The 19515-nt window shown below is 43.5% G+C and overlaps 1 protein-coding gene across 1 annotated transcript in view; it reads left to right on the top strand.

Moving 5' to 3' along the window:
* The window catches only part of bahcc1b (BAH domain and coiled-coil containing 1b), a 62012-nt gene that overhangs the window by 654 nt on the left and 41843 nt on the right, over positions 1-19515 (top strand). Inside the window, 1 exon segment of the mRNA XM_034119180.1 lies at positions 2915-3251. Within this exon segment, the coding sequence (XP_033975071.1) occupies positions 3080-3251 (172 nt within the window). The 5' untranslated portion in view covers positions 2915-3079.

Below are 19515 nucleotides of genomic sequence, written 5' to 3'. Positions count from 1 at the left end.
AGTTTTATTGCAAACTGCAGCCCTGCCTCCCCCCTCCTCCCCCGGCATGGAGGCAGCAGACGCCGGGCTATCCTCGCCTCGGCTGGGCTTGTCTCTCCTGTTTAACCGGCCTCTGAACATCCGGATTTACTGTCTCACTTATTCCCTGTGACTTTACTTTATTGCAAAATTGTTGAAGGCAATGACTTGTCCTCTGAACCAGTGCCACTTCAAAAATAAATGCCCCCTTTTTTTTTTTTAAATACCTGTCATCTTTTGTCCAAAGATCCACGCGTTTATGATTTCGCTCTAAATTGTACAAAACACGAATTTTTGGTTTGAAAACAACGCGATATCTGAAATATACAATTGTTTGCAGAATTACTGGCGTTGGTGTTGAGTTCATGTGATGTCATTTTGGCGAGTATTGGTCACTTTTGTGGAGAGGATTTTTTTCGTCTGGCGATAGTTTGACCCTTTGAGGGGCAGCAGTGCTGGTGGGTGTGTGTGCGTGTTTGGGAAGTGTGTGTGTGCGTGTTTCGGTGTGTGTATGGGCTTTGGGGGAGTCTAGGTGAAGTGGAAGGAAGTCTGAATGCTTTCCACACACATACGCGCACACACACTACAGTAGATCCAAATGCCCCCCTACCCCCCAAACTGTTACGCGCGATCTGCTCACGTCGTTTTGTTTGCGTGGCCAGCGATAACACGGGATTTAGATTCGGGTTGTTAAATGTAGCCTGAGTGGCTCTCCGTTGACGTGGAATGTAAACACCGAAGACGTGTGTTTACGGCCTGAAAATTTAAAAATGTATAGACAAATGTCAGCCGAGAGTGGTTTATGATTGATGTCCCGTGGAGAGGGGCCATTGTTTCTCCCAGCCGAGGGGACAGGAGAGAGTCCATTTTGCCTTCCCCCTGTGCGCTTTGCAGTATAGCCTCTCGGTTCTCCCTCATTCCTTCTCTGGCTGTGGTCAAAAACGATAAGGTGGTGCTCACAAACAAAAGGGGAATTACATTATTTAAATACGTGCATATATCATTTAGAGAAGCATTTAAAAAAGGTGCATGCATTGGGTGTTTTATCCTGAGAGTGTTTGTGCGCAGAGCTGCTGAACTCTGGAGAATTTTCCCTCCTCAAAACACAATTCCTGAAAGTTGGGAGTCCTTCAGCCTGTGGAAGTGTGTGTGTGTGCGTAAAGGAGACTTGAATGGATTGAAGATTCAAAGGCTTTATTGTCATATGCATAGTTATGGCCATGAAAGTCCCCTGCTACTCCAACAATGCAACATCAATATAAAAGACATGTTTTAAAGAATAAAAATAGTGCAAGAAGAAACTGATTAGAAATGAAATAGTGCAAGATTAGGTTACAAGTCCAGGTAATGCAGGAGAACTATGTCAAAAAATTACAATCAGCTGTATGTTGCAGAGAATGTTGCAAGTAAATGTAGAAAAAGTTGGGAGTCCTTGAGCCTGTGAAAGTGTGTGTGTGTGGTAAAGGAGACTTGAATATCCGAGCTCCTATATTCCTCTGCACTTCATAAGTCCACCAGAGCATTTGATATTTTCTTTGTTCCTTTATCGTTGATTCCTGGGAGGTGCTATCAGCTTCTATGGACGTGCCATGCATTGAGAGGCCTAATAGATGCACTGCTGAGGTGTGTTTTTGGTGAATGCAGGCACTATCTGCGCGTCACGTGGAGCCCTATTTAAGTAAATGACCTGGGCTATAAGGCATACATATAAAGTCGATGATTTCCTAGTCTATTTCACTGTTTACTGCCTCGCTCTTTCGCACTGGAGCATAAAGGTGATGTGATTTGTGTTTGTGATTACACTGTAGCCTGTACTGTATGTATGTGTGCAGCAGAGATGCATGGTGTGTGCCATTGCCAGGAGGCGAGGAGGGGGGGGGCAAAGCTGCTGACCCCCGTAGGAATTGACAGAAATAGCTGTTTTATCACCATTTTCATTAATAAGCAACACCACAAATAGGAATCCCACTATAAAAACGCCAAACAATAAAGGGGAAACAAGTTTGTGTAAAAAGACGTCAGATTGAATTTCTAAAAGCTATACGTCAAATAACATTGATCCAACATGTGAGATCTTGTATAAATCCTATGTTTTATAGCCCCTTTTTTTCTTTAAATATCCTCTATAGTGTTAAATTATCACGTTTTATGACAACTGAATGAGCAAAGAAATCAAATTTACATAAACAACAACATCCATTAATCATAGCGGAAACGTGTGTGTTTTGTTTCTGGGTTTTTGGCACTATGGGGACTGAGGTTTGGGAATAGATATTAGTCACCATAATTTAAGGTTTTTTTTGTGCATGCTTGCCCAGAAGTATTGGTTTTCTTCATATTTTAGTGCAAGAGCCCCCGAGGTCCAGCTTGTTTATGACCAGTGCTTGTTCAGTCTAAAGACTTAACAACTCGTCCTTCATCGAGGCTTTTTTCGTGTGTGAACTCTTATACTGTATATACACCATTTGTTTGTACCTGAGCCAAATCTCCTCCTTCCATTTCCATTCTTTTCGCTGATAAAGAAAAGCCCCCGTGTATGTTATTTGCATCGTGTTTGGTCACAGAATGAGGGGGAAAGGGGGGGGCAGAGCCTTCTATGTTGGGGCCATCGATGAGGTGCAGAGCAAATCCACATAAACTCGGTTCAACCACCTTTCTATCTGCAGGACAGACTTTACGCACCTTCCTGCCCTGGTATAAATCGCCTTTTAAATGACACATAGAGGACAGTGAAGTAAGAATAATGTGGAAACGTTTTTGTAAGATATGAATGCTTTTTGTTTGTCTAAACATGAACAGCGACTGTCTCTCAGCTCAGCCTTTTCTTCAGCTCTACATCCCTGGTTGGCTCATTATTGTCAGCGCTTTGACGTGTCTCCTGCTCTCTCTTTTGTAGGACATGACGGGGACTCGGTGTCTACCCTGCAAAGCCAAAACTGCGCTGAATGCGAGGGGAGCCCGAAGTTCATAAAAAGGGATTATTTTGCATCTGGGTTGCCTGAGACCTTCGGTGCCTCCGGATTTTACTTTGGGATTTGGGATTTATCGCTTCTCGCCGGGGATGGAAAGCCGAGATTTCGCTCCTCCGCACCACCTCCTGACGGAGCGGAGCGCGTTGGTTCACAGCGCCGCTTCTCGGATGGCGTCAGGCGGCCACGGCTCGGTGCAGCACCCCGCTCACTTCCAGCCCGGGAAATACTACTCATCGCACCTCTCCATGGGTCCGCATTCAGGTCAGTTTTAAACGCGGCTCTTTTGATATATTTAATAACAAAGTGTGTGTGTAAAAAAAATGCAGTTTCTCTCTTTTGTCTGAAGCATATGTTCTCCATATTACAAACTTGGGAAAGCTTTTTTGGACGAACTCATTTACTGCAATCATAATACCTTGATTAGTCCCACGAATGTATGATGTTGGCAAAAGTAAAGAGGCAAAAATAATAATTAAGAGGCAGGCATAACATATTAGAGACATCATTTACAAAAGTACCCATCAAGGTGGACAACAACAAGTACAGTTACAGTGTTTTTAAATAATAAAACCAGTGTAGCAACGAAGACGTATAGCAGCCAGATAACAGTGTATTGAAAGTAAGGAAAGGAACTCGCTCAGAATTTGTGGGAATTTAGAAACGTGCAAAAAATACGCATGAGTTTTTATTTATTTAAATAATTATTAATGACATAGCTGCTTTATATGAAAATAAATATAATTCTAGTGTTTCAGCCTAACGTAAAAGCAAAACATGAAACATGGTGGGACATCCCATTCTTACAGAAACTTGGCAAATTAGATTAATTTACATTTTACGCTACACCTCCTTTTGTTGTTTCACACTTTAAACCTCTCATGATTTTGAGAAATATCAGGATTATTCGTCTTTATAACACTGCAGGGATTATTAGGCGTTTCCAGTATAGCATAATCTTGTCATAGATTTATATGGTTTCATCAATTAGTAAAGTACTAATCATTGCCATTTTAAGCAATTAATTAGAATTGGGTAATTCCACTGCTTATATTTCCCATTAAACAATAAATTAAACACTATTAGCTGCAATTTCAACGATTCTTCCTTCATGTGAGGCTCCAGGAGCTTGGTGGGGTTTGAGGGGGGCACATGCTGGTTTGTACTGGTCACAAACTGGGGGTCGTGTTGGTGGAAGGAGTGGAGCTCTGGCTAATGGAGGTGCGCGTAATACCAGAAAATCCGGTTTCTATATTGAGCTGGGGACGTGACGGGGTGCGAATGGGTTGACAGTGCATGCATTAGATTTAACAAGTAGCTTTGGTATCCTGTCTCAATAGGGGAGGGGGTGGTGGGCGTGTGTGTGTGTGTGTGTGTGTGTGCGTGTGTGTGTGTGTGTGAGTGTGTGAGGAGAGAGAGAAAGAAAGAAAGCCTCTGCTCGGAATCATACAGTGTCTATAAACTGGACTCACTGGATGAATGTAAACGTGGCCGATGAGAAATCCCATTAATTATCATTTGCCAATGCAGCGTCTTCTTTAAATAGACGTGCAGGATCCTCTGTCTGCACTCATTTGCATATTCATTAGTTTTACACAACAGCGAAAAACGTCCAGTAAAATGTTCAAACCAAATGCAAAAGTGTCCACATTTCCGGACTATCTAAACATTTGGGCACACCTGGCACTAAACTGTCATATAGTCCTTTGTATTGTATATTTTCCATAATACCATTGTAATATTCAAATCTATATTTATGTTCGTGACCTTTTTAGTACCTTGCCTTGTATTCTTTTATTCCCTCTTAATATGCTTATTGTATGCACCACAGAAAATTCCCTGTAAGTGAGAACTTGGCAATAAACCTCATTCTGACTCTGAAACACATTAAGCTCAGCGCAGTGTTTGCAGAAATATAAACTGAACCAGTTTGACATTTAATGTGCTGCTGCTGGTCTCCACATGTAGAAAAGGCTGATTAAAATTAATATTATTATTAGCTTGGTTTGTCTTTAGAAATGTCCATACGCTCCAAAAGACTATTTACTTAAAAGCACATGTGTCATTTCATATGTCCAGTATTTATATGCTTTTATTGTCTATAATGAAATTACAATATATATCGGACTAATAGCACAAGATTGAAATGTATTATTTCCCATAATTGAGTAATTTCTCGAATATATCCTAAAATGTAACATATTTAATCGTCTGCAGGTAGAAATGTGTTATTGTAAATGTATTATCCAGAATTACATGTATGTATCATGGAAGGACACACATTATATAATTTACATAATTACAGTCCTAAATGATATTAAAATATAATACACCATAATTCAAACTGTATAATTTATTTAATACGAATAGAATATTTTGTATATTTCATGAGGCATTCAGCTGCATGTCTCCTTTGAATTCAACTGAAGTGATTTCGCCTGTTTTAAACCTCTTACGGGTTGTTTTAACAAATCTAACTTGCATAACGATTTAAAAAGCTCCGATTTGACTGATATTGCAACCCGCTGACATATATTATGGTCCAATTTAAGGATGATTCTGTGAAAGGGAGAAAAAGCGTACTAATGCAGGGTGATAATGCTATTGAAATATATTCAAGAGGGCCTCTCGCTGGGTCTCAAGGTGCATGACACTGTATTGAGATTCCAGATATCCAGACTCTCCATGCATGTCCCTGATGGGGTTTTGACTGACATGATGGGCATAGAGGATTGTTGTTTTGGGATGGGGGGTTGGGATACGTGTGTGTGTGTTTGCTGGGAGGTTAGGATGGGGGTTACCTTTGTGCTTGCCCCCCTCCTTAGAGATTCAGAAAGCTGTATGCCTGGCCCTAGGCCTCGGCGCAGGGGGTAGATATGATGTGGCCAGGAGGAGAAGGGGGGGTTTGTTTCAGATCTTTGGAAAGAGACACCATTTTTTTTCAAGACCCAACCGGTACAGTAATTCAAAGTAAAAAATAAAGAAGCTCATTCCCCCCTGTTTCTTCATATCCCGGAAAAATCTGCAATCCATCAATTTGCCGAAGCCTCTTATTTAGATCAGCATGGTGTCTGCTTGAATATGGTCGCGCTTGACAAGGTGATGGAATGACAGACGCATACCAACGCCATAAGATTCAGCCCCCGTTTGATAAAAGCCCACAATGATATTACACAGACGTTTAGATTACTGATAGCAGCAGTGGGAGAGCCTTTGTCTCTCCTTCCCCTCCCTGTTTCGCTGCCTTGCTTTTATTCCAGTCTCCCTCTCTTTCTTCCCCTTTTCTGTGATGTTAGCCCCTGGGCAGTAGTTGTGCAAGAGTGTGTGTGTGTGTGTGTGTGTTTGTGTGCGTGTGTGTGTGCGTGTGTGTGTGTGTGTGTGTGTGTGCGTGTGTGTGTGTGTGTGTGTGTGTGTGTGTGTGTGTGTGTGTGTGTGTGTGTGTGTGTGTGTGTGATTAAGGTTAGGTTTAGCCTGCAGTAGCACAGGTGTGCCATATTATAGAGGGCGTGGCAAAGCTTGTCATTGAACAGGTGTGTTACTTCCCAGACAGCAGACGGTTTTTGTTTACACGAGAGTGTGTGTATGTGTGTGAGAGAGAGTGTGTGTGTGTGACCTAGTAATACAGACAGAAAGAGCACCCATTCATGTCACATGTGAGCACACATGCACAGCTGTACACACACACACACATACACACACACAGAGCCCTCAAAGGGTTTATATCTTAAGCTGCTTGTGTTTTGTGCTTTGAAAAAGTAATAAACCATAATCAGAATGTTTTGGTTGGACTAGATAACCCCTCGCCGCTTCTTCTTTTCTCTTTGACCCTTTTCCTCCTTCTTTTCTTCTTCTCCTTTTACTTCTTCTTGTTCTTCTTCTTCCTCATTCCTTCTCGTGTAGATCTTGTGGCTAAATTCTGCAATTCTTAGCTATAAATGTGTGTGTATTTGTGTGTGTGTGTGTGTGTGTCTTTGACATGCAGCCGCCCCGTCCATTCATCATGAGGCTGTCAGTAATGTGTCTCTTCTCTTGGAAGTTTCTCGACTTTGGCTTTGATCGTCACTGGCAGCCGCGATGAGACACGCCCCTTCACCCTCCTACCTGCACACACCTTCACACACAAACAACTTGCATGACGCAGAGAGAAAAGATAATGTGTGTGTGTGAATTTGCGAGCTACTGTGTGTGTGCTTATACCCTTAGAAACACCGAGGTCTGTATTGCAGATCCAGATGTGTATCTGTAGGGTTTTGATTATGTTAAAGGCCATAAACAAGAAAGAAAGAAGGAAATAAAAGGGTGAAAAGATACTATGAGCATGTAAATGATAGATGAATGGAGTAGAGGAGGGGGAGAGTAGGGGGAGTTAGGGGGAGTCGAGAGGCTGAATGTTTCCACCTGGTTGGTAATCCAGTCAGATTACCACTGCCTGACGGCTCCCACTGGCCGCCATCCCCGAGTCCTCAGCCTCCGCTGCCTCTCCAGAGTGCGAGAGAGTGAAAGCGAGAGGGAGGGGAGACACTTGCCCGTGTGTGTGTGTGTGTGTGTGTGATGAGTCAGCAGTGGATGAGTCTCACTCAGACAGACCCCTCCCTCACCTCAGAAGCTCTACCCAGGGTACAGGGGGCACATCCCGGGTGCAGCGTGCAAGACGACCCCCTGTGTGCAGAGACAGCTGGTGGAGGCGGCAGCCAGACGAGCTGCGATTGGACGCAGAGAGGAAGTGTTAACTGTCAATTCAATTTAAGAAGAAAAAACACAAATGCATTAAAAATTAACTAAATTGGCTTTTGGGACACAATCGCACCAATGCATACTGGGTTAATGTGGTCCCCATGGGGTGGAGACCAGGTTGTTTTTTACCCTTTTTGTTATTTTACTTAACCTAATACGGTTAAATGTTACTATTTGTTACTGATTGTTCATATTACATTTAAATACCATATACACACTAACTAAATTGGCTTCTAGGACAAAATTGCACCAATTATGGGTTAATTTAGTCACCATGCGGTGAAAAATGTGGTTGTTTTGACCCTTTTTGTTAGTACACTTAACCAAATCGTACTATTTGTTAATGATTGTTCATACTAAACTTGTATACCAGATACGCACAAGGGAATATTTTTAAAGTAAAGCCTGTTTTGTGTAACACTGGGTCAAAATAACCATATTTTATGGAAAATAACACCCACTGCATACAAATTCCCAAAAATAATTTTTTACATATCCACTTTTTTTTATCAACCTCAAAACATTGGAAAACAGATTTTACACCCACATCAGTGCTGCACTTATCTAAACTTCACATAAAATATGCAGGAAGGCCAAAGAAATCAGTTAAATGAGTCCGACTGTTTGAAATGTGGCGACGCATTAAAGGCATTAAGTCATTAAGTAAAGCCAGTGAAGTCATTAAAGGCATTTCCATTACAAATTTCACTCGTGTGTGTGCATGCTTTGATATTTCAAGCAAACTCCGGCACATCATTTAAATATATTCCTGAATGTCTAATCCAATTGACCTCGGAGTGACTGGGACCGAGATCCGGGCTGTCTGAAAGGTCAATGGAGAGATAAAAAAAAAAAGTGAATTCATTAACAGCAACTGTTTTAATGTTGGGCGTGGTACGAAAATATTTAAAGGTGTTGAAAATAAATAACATTAAGTCTTATTGCCGCTATTTGTTTGGGAGTGTTTGGGAGCACGTTTGCCGCTCAGACAGAAGACTTTTGTCTCCTCTCCAGCTCTCCTCCAACATGTGAACAGCTGCTTATTGTCGGTAGCAGTGATTTGAAGGGAGTGGGGTGCGTTTGGTTGCGACATCTCCGGGGTGTGAACACACACCGCCATCTGATGACTTGGCATGTGAATGGAAAGCGCCAGACTTCCTGTGTCCATGTGCTCTTCTTCTCCTTCTTCTGCTGTCCCAGACCTCCCCTCCACTCGTCTTCCTCACTCCTCTTTCACTTCCACCTTCGGTCCTCTCAGCTTTTTCAAGTGGCCCTCCTTCCTCCCCACTCCTCTCTTTTCAATCGATCCCCCCCCCCCCCACCCCCCATCTCTTATATCCAGCTCCCATCTCTCCAAACTCCCCACACACCCATTGCCTCCTCGCAGCCCGACGTCCTCCTATTCCTGTCTCAATTTCAGCCCTGCTTCCACTCCTTCTCCACATTGCCTCATTTGTTTCTCCCTCTTCTTGCCCCCCCCCCCCCCCCCCCCCCCCCCCCCCCCCCTCTCCCCACCATTTGGCCGGTTGTAAACGGGCCCGTCCCGGTGCTACTCGGCCCATGGCCAACTCACTAAATCAGAAACGATTGGAGGATTTGGCAAGAGGGAGTGAGAGCTCAGCGCGGCGCCTTTGAAGTCAGAGAAACGAGAGAAAGATGACATTTTAAACAGCCCGCAAAACACAAGGCTAGAACAGCTTCTTACTCTGTACAGGAGGAGAAGGAGCTATGTGTGTGTGTGTGTTGGTGTGTGTGTGTGTGTTCATTTACACAGCATAAGGTGTTTTATGTGGCTTGTATTGAAGATATGAATGCATGTTCAAGATGTAAAGATTCAAAGGCTATTGTCATACGCGCATATAGCTTCAGTGTGGCAATGGACATCTTAAGGCTCCTTCAACACAATACAAATAAAATACTGTACAGTGAAATAAAAATACTGCTTATTGTAATGATAAATACATATGTGAAATTCAAGGAGACCGTGGCTGTTCCTCTGTGCAGGCACCATCATTCCCTGCTATTTTATGGCTTACTTCAGAGGGGTCATGGCAGTCCCCTGTTTACGCTATGTGACAGAAAGGTGACATCACTTAGGGAGGAGGGGGTGGTGGTGGTGGTGGTGGTGGTGGGGGGGGGGCAGACATGATGTCACAGTCTCGCCAGGATCCACAGGTCTGCACCCCCTGAACATGCTTACACCGTAAAGAGAGGCGAAGCAACCACAGCGAGGCCCTTATCGCGACACCTGAGCTGCCTTTTTTTATTCCTCTCAGGGTCACATTTTATGCCGACTCATCGTTACTCGAGCTCATCGGGGAAACCTTTTCTCCGCCGCTGTGTTTCGGTCCTCCATTCGATTCATTTCAGCTCTGTTTGGCTCATTCATATTGTAATGGCCTCCATTCAGGCGGGTCTATGTCCAGTTTGTTTTGCTGTCAGGGGGCTCAGATGGATGGAGGTTCATCTGGAGGTTAAAGAAGGCACTGACTCCTGAGCCTTTTTCTGAGTCACACTGCTGATTGAACAGTGTTTGGCGTAAAAGACGGCTAGTGTGTTCAGGAAAAGGTTCATATCTGGGGGTTTGTTTGTGTGTGTGTGTGTGTGTGTGTGTGTCCGTGTGGGGGGGGGGGGGGGTAGAGTGTACGAAAAAGAGAGAAGCAGCTGTGTGGAACAGCATGGATCGTTACACAGTGACACACATGAAAGCATTAAGTATATTCAGGAGCCTTCGCTGAATATACATGGAGCCGTGTGCAGCTTTTTATATATGTGTGTGTGTGTGTGTGTGTGGGAGTGTGTGTGAATCCCCTCCCATGCGCTCTTGCCCGAGCTGAGAGTATAGTGAGAAAGAAAACAAGAGAGAGGGAGAGAAAGAGGGAGAGCAGGGGAGGGGGGGGGGGGAGAAAAAAAACAACAACAACAAAGATCCGTCATCAGTCATTCATGGCTAATCAGTCTCGTGGGACACACACACACACACACACACACACACACACACACACACACACACACACACACACACACACACACACACACACACAGTGCTTAGGTCCTAATCCTACTGGGACTTGCTTGTGCCTCTGTGTGTGCCTGTCTACATTTTGGATCCGGGCTGATTAGAAGCACACTCTCCCTTTTTTTCCCTTCTACGTCCCTCTCCTCCTCCCTCCCTCCCTCCTTCCCTCCCTCCTTCTTCCTCCCTCTTTTCTTCGTCTTTGATTGCTGGTAAAGTGTCTCTTCTCCTTCTCTCTATTTTCTCTTTTGTCTCTTTAATAACCGCCTACTGTCTTTTCCCCTCGTTTTGATGTGTGTTTTTGTAATGTTTGGAAGCATGTGTGCATGCATAATACAGACGGTGTCTATTGTGTGTGAGAGTGCACTTATCTCGGCTTTTGCATATGAGTGTGTGTGTGTTGTGTTTGTGTGTGTGTTCTCCATCAGACCCTCTTAGTGTTGGTGTTTTATCGGCGCTTCTATTTGTTCAGCTTTGTCTTTAAAAATAAGGAATCAAATAAGCTTCAGTAGCATGGATGTTCACAATATTACCAAAGCTAAATTACATGTTTCTGAATACAATACTTCATAAGGGATAAATAAATAGAAGACAAACATCTTAAGCAGTACAATACTGTGCATGTATAACAGAAAACAGCAGTCTCGCTGTATTTCTGTTCAGTCGTGACATGCAGACTTTTTTGCTCATCTGCAGGAATCTTACCCTCATTTTTCTGATGTGCTTTGTGTAATAATTGTTCTTTTAAGTGTGTTTAATTGATATATCTAGTGAGGAAGTGAAGCTCTGCCTCAACAGCTTGCAGTGTGTACTGTGAAACTGTTTTCTCATTATATTATTATCTCAATATGAAATTTAAAAATGGTGCATTTGACATGACACGATTGTTCTATCTTAAAATCAATTTGTTGAAAGACGATAAAGGATAATATTGAATTAGCGCTGCAGCTAACATTTCATTCAATTCATAATTTTCTGCAGAATAAGTATTTGTCAGCAAAAAGTGAAACACGTCCATAATAATCTTCCAAATTGTCCCAACAGTGTAGAAATAAAGCATCCATTTATCCATTAAGCAACTGTTCTCTTTTGAAATCTTAAGCTTAAGTTTTAAGTGCGTAGTTTTTTGGTGTACTTATTTTACATTGCCTTGTATTTCTCCCTCTTTATGGGAGACGGACCTGAAACGATCGATCCATTTAGAGCAAATTAAATGCAAATATTTTGAAAATTATTCAATCCTACGAGCGATTTTTAAGCTAAAATACCAAACATTTGCTGGTTCCAGTTTTTCAAAAGTGACGATTTCCTGTTTTTGTCCTTTTCTATTAAATCTATTTGTGAGTTGGAGCCCTACAGAGAGAAAGCCAGACCTTTTGAAGACGTCACTTCTGAGAATCAGTGCATTTCTCACCATTTTTTCACATTTCACACTCTAACGATTCATTGAATAATGAAGAAGATATGGCAGGCTGATCGACAATGAACATAATTGTTAGTTGCAGCCCTGAAATCTTCTCCTCCCCCTCTCCATCAGCCTCCTCTCCTCCATTATTTTCATTTTCTTGCCCTCCGTTCCTTCCTCTTTATTTCCTCTCCGTGGATCCGTCCAATCATCTTTTATTCCTGTGTAAATATTACCGCAATGAGGGAATATAAAGAATGGAAAAGCCTTAGTGAAAAAGGTCAGGCTAGGTTATTCTCACCTTATGTCTCCCACTCTCTATGTCTCACTCCTCCTCTGTCACCCATCATGTCTCGCCCTCTCCCTCCCTCCCTCCCTTCCTTCCTCCCTCCTTCCCTCCCTCCTTTCCTTTCTTCCCCCGCTAGCTCCCCTGTTGCCCCTTTCTCGTTTGCGCTGTCTGCTGATCCCGCTCCCTTTAGTCTCTTCCCCCTCACACTCATACACACACTGCCTGTCTGACGCCCACACACACATACAGTACAGTACACACACACACACACACACACACACACACACACACACACACACACAAACACACACACACACACACACACACACACACACACACACACACACACACACACAAGGACACCTGCATGTCGAGTCGTTGAGGGTCTAATTTAAGTAAAGTGCTTCTCTAGGAACCACAACCCCTCAACTCACGATGATGGAGGGTGATACGGAGCGGCGTGGTTGAACACACACACACACACACACACGAACACACACACACACAAACACACACACACAGTTATACGCAGACACACACACACATCCTGCTCCAGTTATACTGAGATATGACTCTCCGTGGTGTGTGATTGAAGGAAACACCGTAGATGGGTTGTAAGTAGCGTACTGTAATAATAATGTGATATTCGATCCCACGTTTCTCGACTCAACTGTTTCCCGGCTGCAGGCGGCTCAGACTGCGGGGTCAGTTACAGCTGCTAGAGATTCAGTGTCTTGCTAAAGGGCACTTCAGCAGGCTGGATGCTGGTTAGAGGATGTTGTCCTCCGCCCTGCATACTTCGCTTCTGCTGCGTAGGTGTCTTTGTTTCCACTGGAGTTGGAGCTAACTTTAGCTACGCCGCTGCTGCAAATCTGAGGCTGCAAACACAACCTTCACAGAGAAAGAATAACAATAAGACTTTAGTTTTGGTTTTCTTATTCCATGATAGAAGTTGAGTCAAGATTTACAAAAATAATCCAATTTCTGTATGGCTTATCTTCCATTTCTTTCTACAAAATCTTCCAAGACTCCTGATAGAAAAGCCTGAACTCCATTTAATAACTTATTTTTGTCTTGAAAATATTACAGCTCAAATGTTTTAAATGCCTCTTAATTAATTAATTCTCACATAAAATAAAATAAACCATTAAGTTTAGTCCATTAAAGTAATTTTAGTTGAGGTGAGCGTCTTTGTGGATTTGACAATTGGTTTCCATTTCGTTTAGCTTGTAAGATAGCCTAACGCTAGCTTGAAGGTAGCTTATACCACATTTTCTTCATAAAATGTACAACTGCAAAACATTTTTGGGTACTTCTTCTGAGTCAGTGAAAACAAACAAACAAACAAACAAACAGACACTGACACATTTAAACCTTTAAAGTTGATATAGAAGATTGTGTTCAACAGCTAGCCGCTAACATAACCTGCTAAGGCTAGTATGGTTGCCAGTAGTAAATCATTATCAAACCATTACATCACATATCCTGTTAGTGTCTGCTTTCCAGGTTTTTGAGCCATCATTATATTATTAAAAACTATAATGTAGATTGCAATTTGTAATCATAAAGCAGTATTTATTGATAAGTGGTGAACTTGTATTGTGTTTGAACTTCAGTAGATCATGTGATTTAAGAAGCAACACATGTACCTGTTCATCTCCGCCTCCACTCTGCCCTTCGGCTCACAGTGACATGTTTTCTGTTAGACTCACTTTGTGCTCTTCCTGGTGTCTTGACCCCCTGGTGTATTTCATCCAGCAGCTTCAAATCATTTCAGTGTGTGTGTGTGTGTGTGTGTGTTTGCTGTGGCTGCAGACTGAATGGACCACAATGGGCGTGGCACAGGCCTGTCGGACTGGAGAACGACCAGAACTCCCAGAACAGCTTCCTCACTGTTTACTGAAAGTAACTGTGGGGGTTATGGTTGGGGGGCTGCCATCACACACACACACACACACACACACACACACACACACACACACACACACACACACACACACACACACACACACACACACACACACACACACACACACACACCACCACACACAAACACACACATCCATACACACGCAACAGTTAGACAGAATTGCATTATTGGCTCTCACCGCAGGCTTTCCTGACATATCAGCAACCTTATGCTTTTAATTAGTGTGTGTGTGTGTGTGTGTGTGTGTGTGCCCTGACGTACCGTTTATGTCTGTATGACCCCTTTTCCCCAAAATCCCCTGTTTTCTTTGGTAAAACATGGAAAAACTTACTCTAACAGCCCCCCCCCCCTTTCCCTCCTTCCTGCTTCCTAAGAACATCTCATGTGTTCCTGCTCTCCTTGACCATATATGGCACTTCTTCCTGCCGTGGGTGTGTGGCGTCCCAAAAAAAGTATGTGGTCAAAAAAGCAGGAGCGTTCTCCTTCTTACTCAGTTTACTGTGGTCCGTGTTCGGGGACGGAAAACAACAACCAGGATCCTTTTTTTCGGGGCTTTTCAGGGCCGGGTTCACACAAGGTGCACTGTCGTCGTTTTATCCGTGTTGATTTAATTCCACCTGCTTTTATTTTCCTGTAATTTTCACAGCCTCACAGCCAGCATATGATGTGCCTCTTCACATCCTCACCGGTGTTTGATGGTGTAAACGCACACATGTAGGTGCAGCGAGATTGGGATGTAACTACAGTTGTCTCGTGCATGCAGAGCTGGTAGTAGAGTGTGTGTATGTGTGTGTGTGTGTGGTTGGCTCGGCTCTGGTCCGCAGCCTGGGAGCCAGGCTTTGAGCTGTGCTGTTCTTACTCTGCTGATTTATGCGCCTCACAGGGAAATCTCTCATTTGTAGCGCTTTCATCTCATTTTCCCCCTCCACTCTTTTTCTCTCTTTCTCTGTCCTCTCTCTCCTTTTCCCGCCGTAATGTGATTCAGTGCAGCCGCTCGTCCCAGGCGACATGCCATGCTTTGCTTGCACACCCTGCTCTCTCTAACATGAATGAGTCAATTGATGAATAATAAGATAGAGCAGAAGGAAAATGCTATCCGGATCTAGTCGAGCAAAATAACTCCTTTTCTCCCCTGAACGTATTCTTTGTAAGCACCGCTCGGGTGCTTACTCACACATTGAGTGTGTTGGTGTCCCCAGTGCCATAATGCTTTTACGGACCTTTTTGTGTGTGTGTGTGTGTGTGTGTGTGTGTGTGTGTGTGTTTGTGTGTGTGTGTGTGTGTGTGTGTGTGTGTGTGTGTGTGTGTGTGTTTGTGTTTGTTTCCAAGCGCCTTCCACTGCCGCCTTGTTTGAGTAGCCCTGTCACTTGTGCAATTCCGTGGTGTCAAAACAGATCAGAAAGGTCTGGCTTGACTCCTGCCCCTAAACACACACACACACACACACACACACACACACACACACACACACACACACACACACACACACACACACACACACACAGATTGAAGGCTCAGTGCCAGGGCCCTTGGTGGTTGGAGGCTTATGAAAGGGTCGGACTGGCGAGAGGTTGCCAAGTGTACGGCAATAAGCGTAACAGCCAAGCTAACGAGAGTCAGAACCTCTGACACACACACACACACACACACACACACACACACACACACACACACACGCACGCGCACACACACACACACACACACACACACACACACACACACACACACTGTACCGTCAGTCTCTCAAGTTCTCCCAGTCATCATCACCAGTGGCAGACTCGAGAAAATCTGTGTGTGAGTGTGTGGGCGTCTGCTTTGGTGTGTGTGTGAGAGAGAGAGGGAGCGAGAGTTCAGTATATCAGTGTGTGGACAGAAGCTTTTGTTAATTGGCAAATGTGACAATAGAGCTTGAGAGCATATTGATCTTCAATCGGATGCCAATCGATTTAACTCGTCATCCTTCCAGGTGTGTGTGTGTGTGTGTGTGTGTGTGTGTGTGTGTGTGTGTGTGTGTGTGTGTGTGTGTGTGTGTGTGTGTGTGTGTGTGTGTGTGTGTGTGTATTGATCAGCGGCAGTCCATTTAGAGAGCTTCAGCGTAGAATGTTCCTTATATGCGTTTGCTTCTCCCTCCCTGTGACATTCATTATATCAACCCCTCCTTTTGGTGTCTTCCTCCTCTCCTCCCCCTCCTCTCCTACCCCTCCTCTTCCTCCTCATCTTCCTCCTCCCTTTTTATTCTTTAGAATAGAGAGAAGCCTTGGGAGGGTCTGGCCTGTTATCTAGCTGTTTTGTTTCACTGTGGATTTCATCAAGCACTCTTCAGCAGCTGCTGAGACAAACACACAAAAGGACATGGATTTCTTTCCCTTGCTGTGTGCAACATACTGTATATATTCTGTATATGAGTTGGTTTAATAAGTCCAAGAACAGATCTGTTATAATCCAAGGATGATGAAGTAACCTTGAGTTTCGGGGTGCTTTTCATCATTGGGCACTTTCTTTGGGTTTAGCATGAAAGCCTTTACTTTTTCTAAACATGATAAACGCCAAGCATCTGAGCAGACCTGATTGATTCATCCTTAATTGAAACGGCCTTTGAGCCAACTTTCTTTAAGCAACGTTGATCCTTGGGGTTAAATAAAATCCACCTTACTCTCATAGGTGTTATTTCAATCATCTTTTCACAGCAGCAAAAGTGTTCCGAGGTAAAACGCTACTTTCGATGAAGAATTGAGTATTTATTTCCTTTTTGTAGAAAGGCTTCTCCCTGTATGACTGTTAAACATCAGTGTAAAATGGTGCCTCTGAAGCTCCAGCTGTTAAATCCTGAAGCACAGACACCAAATCCTGACGTTTATACTGTTGAGTCTCCAGATTTGCTGCTATCAAACTCCGCTGTGTCTGCGCTGGAAATATAACGAACGACATCCCAACATTTATGTTTGGCCCCGTTATCCATGAGAATAGCAGAAATATGCCAAGTAGCAAAACCTGCCCAGAAAAGCAAGGCACGTTTCCAGGACTTGTTTTATTTTTTTTGGTATAAAACAGTGTTTAAGTGTTTTTGAGTGGATTTTCCCCTCAGCAAATCACATTACAGTCAATCATGAATAAACTAAAGCAGATTTTGTTCCCTGTAAGTACAGCTGGCCGTATTAGCATGAATAAAAACTCATAATTCGGATTCTTATTACCTTGGATTGTCAACATCCGAGGATTTCGCTGTCTGTGTGTTGACACACTTTTCCAAGTCATGGTGCCAAGCGGGGAAAATGGGAGGCATACGAACACATTTTCTACTTTAATTACGGCTACGGAGTCTGAATGGAGCTGTTTCCTCTGTCAGCAGCTTGTATTTATAGTAAATACCGTATGCACACATATTAATAAGCAGCACGTAATCATGATGTCACTCGGGTCAAAGTCCACATTCTGACAGATCTGTTGATCAGAGGATGAAACCCACTGAAGAGTCAAACCTGTGCAATGTTAGTTTTTATCAAACTCATTATTCCTCCGCTATCTCTCATCTGTTGTGGCAAATGTTGTGCGTTCATCCTTCGATGTTTCTACGGGAAGCTTTCGGGAGGATGCAGCGTTGAAAGATGGAAAGGGAATGTGCGGATCAGGATAAAACAAAGGCGGAAACAGAGAGCAGGTAGAAAAGAAAAGGGAGGAGGGAAAAAGAAAAACATTGACATAAATAAGGTTTACGTTAGTGTCTGGCCTCTGAAATGATTTTCCATATCAGCAGGCCAGAGGGAGCGGGCAAATGTGATTTTCTCCTCAACTCGCCAACAGAAAACAGACAGAGAGGGGTCGACAGGAAAGAGACGATGGGGGGGGGGGGGGGAAAGAGATGAGGAAATGGAAAAAAGATGGAAGGGTGGAGATCTAAGGGTGAGAGATTAAAGAACAGCTGTGGGAAGAACATTTAACGAGGAATGCGGAATATTTAAACCACTTTATATCAATATCACTATTGTGGGAAAACAGTGTTACTATGTCTTCTTTAGCGCTCCAACACAGTGTGCGTGATAGGCTAAGGGGCGGGACATCTCTAAGCGGTTGACCAATCACAACAGAGCCGGCCAGCTAACCAATCAGAGCAGACTGGGCTCTGGTTTCAGACAGAGGGTGAAAAGAGGTGCTACAGCACAGGCAGTATGAGAAGAATAAAGAGCTTTTTGAACATTAAAGCATGGAGACATGTCCCAGGAGAGACACTACATACTGATATACACCTGGAAATGAGCACAAGAGGGTCCCTTTAATACAAGTTGAATGCATGTCCCTTGGAGACTATTCAAAATGCCTCATGTAACTTTCAAAATGTATGACTGCTATGCTGGAAACTATCTTTTTGTATCTTTTTCAGTGTCTATTTGTCACTATATGAGTGTGTGTTTCTGATCTGCCAGGAGAGGCCATGTGAAACCAGAGTCTTATATGAGCTGTGTTTTATTATGACTGGCTTAAAGACCACTGATCTACGCTTGTACAAGAAGATATTTGGAGACAAAAAAAAAAGGAAAAAGCACTGTAAAAATATCCTGTCTCATAGACGGGGAGGGAAGAGCGAAAATAAATGTCTAGAAAGGAAAGTCTCTTCTTCCTCCAAACTTAATATGACTACAGAGAGGGAAAATATTGAACGCAGAAGATGGAGCGGTTTCTACTTTTAAATTGTCTTTGTTTGTGTGTGTGTGTGTGTGTGTGTGTGTGTGAGACAGATTGGTAGACAGTTGAAGGCACTTGTGGTTGTGGTTGGTAGGGCGTTGGGTCGTGGTTTAGGCGAGGGTACTGTACATGTGTGTGTGTGTGTGTGAGTTTGAGTGTATGTGTGGACTGTTGTGGTTGTGGTAATTGTCTCTGATGCGAGGCAGCATTTATGGGTAACGACCCACCCCTCTCTCACCCTCTCTCTCCATCCAGTGACTAATTACCTGATTCCCCACGGATTTGTTTCCTCCTTCCCCTACAACTGTTCGGGTTGTTCCACTAAATGAGAGCGTGCTGATAAGTGGAAATACATCCAAACTGAGCCAAAGTGAGCCGGGTGTGTTCGCTAAACACTGTAACAGGACGAGACTCCACATCTGAGCTGGCTTCCTGCCCTGTCTGAGAAGCAACACCAGGTTTTTACTTCTAGTC

This window comes from Trematomus bernacchii, unplaced genomic scaffold, assembly GCF_902827165.1.
Source record: "Trematomus bernacchii unplaced genomic scaffold, fTreBer1.1, whole genome shotgun sequence".
Taxonomy (NCBI): domain Eukaryota; kingdom Metazoa; phylum Chordata; class Actinopteri; order Perciformes; family Nototheniidae; genus Trematomus; species Trematomus bernacchii.
This window is presented reverse-complemented; position numbering and strand designations above follow the sequence as displayed.